Source organism: Plecotus auritus, assembly GCF_963455305.1.
Source record: "Plecotus auritus genome assembly, chromosome: 1".
Lineage (NCBI taxonomy): Eukaryota > Metazoa > Chordata > Mammalia > Chiroptera > Vespertilionidae > Plecotus > Plecotus auritus.
In genome coordinates this window covers 83,689,638-83,693,968 of record NC_137770.1, presented here as the reverse complement: position 1 = coordinate 83,693,968, position 4,331 = coordinate 83,689,638, and the positions used below count along the sequence as shown (strand labels likewise).

The 4,331-nt window shown below is 41.7% G+C and overlaps 2 protein-coding genes across 2 annotated transcripts; one reads left to right on the top strand and one right to left on the bottom strand.

Moving 5' to 3' along the window:
- Positions 1-927: 927 nt before the first annotated feature.
- On the top strand, positions 928-1,098 carry LOC308243390 (NADH dehydrogenase [ubiquinone] 1 beta subcomplex subunit 1; the record flags this gene model as incomplete). Its single annotated transcript, XM_080658809.1, has 1 exon — positions 928-1,098. The coding sequence occupies one exon, from the start codon at positions 928-930 to the stop codon at positions 1,096-1,098; it is 171 nt and encodes a 56-aa protein (XP_080514935.1).
- A 503-nt stretch (positions 1,099-1,601) lies between these two features.
- LOC308250947 (olfactory receptor 6E1) lies at positions 1,602-2,584 on the bottom strand (the record flags this gene model as incomplete). Its single annotated transcript, XM_080673922.1, has 1 exon — positions 1,602-2,584. The coding sequence occupies exon 1, from the start codon at positions 2,535-2,537 to the stop codon at positions 1,602-1,604; it is 936 nt and encodes a 311-aa protein (XP_080530048.1). The 5' UTR covers positions 2,538-2,584.
- Between the last annotated feature and the right edge of the window lie 1,747 nt (positions 2,585-4,331).

Below are 4,331 nucleotides of genomic sequence, written 5' to 3'. Positions count from 1 at the left end.
AAGGCAGGTGGAACATAGGAAGGGGCAGATGGGGCAGTTTGAGCCAGCCTAATCAAAGAAACCAACCATGCTGAAATAATATATTTTTGGATACAGAGTGCGAGGCATGGGAAACCAAGGGAGGGCCGGCAGCAATAAAGTGTATTGACCCATAGGAACAGGGAAAGTTCAGATCTGTTGCTAGGCCAGAACAATGAGGGAATTAATCAGGTGGCAACACAGATATAGAGCAGGCTTATAGCAGATATATATACCTCTAGAGTACAAGGCTTCATGGGCAGCCCATTATTGCCCCCCGTCACTCACCACCGGGAGTCTGAATCTGCTTATAATAAGTTTTCCACACTTTTGCTTAAATCTTCTGGTCTACAGAGCTCATTCTTCAGCTTTGCAAGACATGACTTGACTATCTTGGCTATCCACTTCATTAATTTCTCCATACATATACTAGTAATATTTCTGAAGTGTATTATAAATATATTCTTGTTGAGGATATTTTTATCAATTTTGAAAGGCTTTCTGCCTCTCCTTGGCTGAAGGGATGTGTAGGATGGTGTAGCAAGCATCCTCAAACTATGGCCCGCAGGCCACATGCGGCCCACCGACATTTATCTGGCCCGCCGGGTGCCGCTGCCTGTCCTGCTTAGCAGCCGACTCATCCTGGGCCTGCAGTGCGCATAGGAATTTGTTCATAGTTTTTTTTTTTAAACTATAGTCTGGCCCTCCAACGGTCTGAGGGACAGTGAACTGGCCCCCTGTTTAAAAAGTTTGAGGACCCCTGGGAGAATGTGGAATGCTAAGCTTATAATTACAACTTAAAGATTAAGAAGCTCAGATATAGGCTAGGGTCAGAAACATTAAGACATAGCAGACATGGACTGCCCTTGGTCTTGGGGTTGGGCTGGCACCGAGGTCGCAGCATTCAGGATGAATTTAATTCAGCTTGTGCGTGACCACTGGGTACATATACTTGTCCCTATGGGATTTGTCGTTGGATGTTATCTAGACAGAAAGAGTGATGAAAAGCTAACTGCCTTCCGGAAGAGTTTGTTATTTAAAAGAGAACTGAGACCCAATGAAGAAGTCACCTGGAAGTGAAGGCTGTGGCTGAATTACAGAATGGTCACATTTTTTAAATTATCAGAAAAATAAAAAAACTGAACAATTTGGAAAAAAAAAAGAAGACATAGCAGACATGGTAGTGGTATACTGAGTTTTTTGTACTCTGACAAAATTTCATAAGTCACTAATGATATATGTAAGAAAGCCCTATAGATTTGAGTACAAGGTAAAAAACTGTCTAGGAGGAGATAGTTCATGGAGATCAGGACAGGAGCTGCATTTGCAGAGAAAAGGAGGCAATTTTCCCCTTTCCTCAGGTCCAGCTCATCTTTTTAAAAAATATACATATTTTTATTGATTTCAGAGAGGAAGGGAGAGGAAGAGAGAGATAGAAACATCAATGATGAGAGAGAACCATTGATCGGCTGCCTCCAGGATGGAGCCCGCAACCCAAGCATGTGCCCTGAGAAGGAACTGAACCATGACCTCCTGGTTCATAGGTCAACACTCAACCACTGAGCCATGCTGGTTAGGCCAGCTCATCTTTTTAAGAGGAGCTTATTCATTTTCTCACTAAATACCTGTTTGACTTGTTTGTTCCTCAGGGTGTAGATGAAGGGGTTAAACATCGGGGTCACCACTGTGTTGAGCAAGGCCACAACCTTGCTCCTGTCCTTCTCCTGGTCACCCTTGCCCAACCGGATATACATGAAGATGCAGCTGCCATAGAAGAGAGACACAACAATGATGTGGGAGGAACAGGTTGAGAAGGCTTTCTGCCTCTCCTTCGCTGAGGGGATGCGTAGGATGGTGTAGAGGATGTGGCCATAGCAGGTGGCCGTCACAGACAGAGTGCCCAGTAAGCTGAAGTTGGCCACAATAAAACCCAGAAGCTCTATCAGACTTGTATCTGCACATATGAGTTCCAGGAGTGGAAAGTTGTCACAGAAGAAATGATTAATGATATTGGGACCACAAAATGGCTGCTGAAATACGATGAAAGTTGGAATGATGATGAGGATGAATCCTGTCATCCATGAACAAAGAACTAGATGGACACAGACCCTTTTGCTCATGATGGTGGCATAACGCAAGGGATTACATATGGCCACATACCTGTCAAAGGACATCACTGCCAGTAGGAAGAACTCTGTTGTGCCCAGGAAGAAATACAGGAAACTTTGTATGAAGCAGCCTAGTAGGGAGATGGTCTTATATCCGGTCAGGATGTTGGTCAGCATTTTGGGGAAGATGACTGAGGTGAACCAGATCTCCAGGATAGCAAAGTTGCGGAGGAAATAGTACATGGGAGTGTGGAGGCGCTTGTCCATGAGGGTGATGACCACGATGAGGAGATTCCCCAGTAGAGTGAGGAGGTAGGTCAGGAGGAGCCCCAGGAAGATGAGCATCTGCAGCTCACAGGCATCTGAGAGCCCCAGGAGGACAAACTCAGTGACAGTGGTGTGGTTTCCCATGGCTCCTCTGACCTCTGCTAGGATGACCAATCAGAGGTGTGCAGCATTAGGAGCTGTGATGATCTGGGGAATCTGAGGCCACCTAAAACTGAAAGGAAAGAGGAATGAGTGTCACACTTCGAATGGAAGGAATCCTTTATTTATGTGAAGGACATATCTTCCCACCACTGACCACACAGGCTTGTTTTGCAGAGCCCCTGTCTTATGTTTGGTTCCTGGTGTGTCTGCGAGTTAGAAGAGAAAGTGGTGATCTACAGGGTGACCTACGTAACACCTCAAACCAAAAATTATCCTTGCTTACTTTTCTTAACCAAACTTCTATTACTGATTCTTCAATGAATTCCTTTGCGTTAACATTATAACCTATTTTCAACATTTTACATTTTTATTTTATTTTGTATTCAGTATTATTTTTATCTTTATTCCAATACTGGGTCTTCATTCATGAGTAATTCATATTTGAGGTGGTAACTTTTCTGCTTTACTTAGTTCATGATACAGATCCATGTCCATGGGTAAACTGATTTAGAATGTGTAGACACTCTATTGCTGTTTTAAGATTACCTGAATCTCTGATGCTTTTCATTAGTATTTGGATTAATACAAAGGAAAGAGAAAATCTGTGAGAGAAAAGCCCAACTCTTACAAACAAAAATATTCAAGTAATATATGCATAAATAAAAGTTCTTTAGTGGGAGCTTAGATTCAAGGTTCTTAATGATGTTCCAAAAGATATATCTAGATTTTCCTCTCATTACATCTTCCAATGGGCTCTAGATAAAATAGACTCTGTGATTTTTTTGATTATTTATGCATTTCATGCATTTGTGCTTTTGCATGTGGCATTCATTCTGTTTAGAATCATCAGCCATTCAAATCTTATTTATCCTTTAAGTCCCTCCCCCATACATGCTGTTTTTTCCTATGGAGACTTTTATTTTGAATGAATGATTCTTTCCTCTGTATCCCTCACAATGTTATTATATCTCATTTAATTTTCATTGTGTTTTGTTTTTCATTTCTTGATGGGTCAAAAACTTCTTTATTAATCTTTGCATTTTATATAGCCCTTAGAACAAGTTACTTGAAACAATCAGATTTAATAAACACTTATCAAATGAGTGAATAATACCTCAAATGTGTAAGAGATGGATTTGGTGGTGTTTTGACATACAAGAGGCCGAGGACATATCACTTATGTAATATTTCCTAGGGGATAGCAACTTTGCAGAATCATACGTCTTACATTGACTTATCTGAAGAGAGTTTGCTTTTCTTTATAAAGAGGTGGAGATGTCTCCCCACAACATTCTTAAGGGATACTCTCCATTTTTGAGATGGTCTAGAGTTTGAGCTAGTAAGTAGACAGTGGTCTGGTTGGGTCTGCTAGACTGCTCCTAGCAGCAAAAAACCTGAAAACCCTTTAAAAGACCTCTCTTTTAAAGTCAGCATCCTTGGTGCTCACTTTGGCAGTATATTTACTAAAATTGGAATGATGCAGAGAAGATTAGCATTGCCCCTGAGCAAGGATATCATGCACATTTGTGAAGCATTCTATATTTTTAGATCTGGTGAACACCACTTGCCCTACCTGGTGAGTCACTGAGAACATATCCCAGGCAACTTGAATACTGCCAGAGGATTTTTCAGTGACTGAACCAAACAGGCAGCCAACAGATGGAGGCCGGCAAAGGTAGATTTTATTTATTTATTTTTTAGACTTTTACTAACCTGCTCCAGGGTCTGGTGCTGGTAAAAGCCAGCCTTGGTGCACAGCTTGATCCTTGCTGTGCA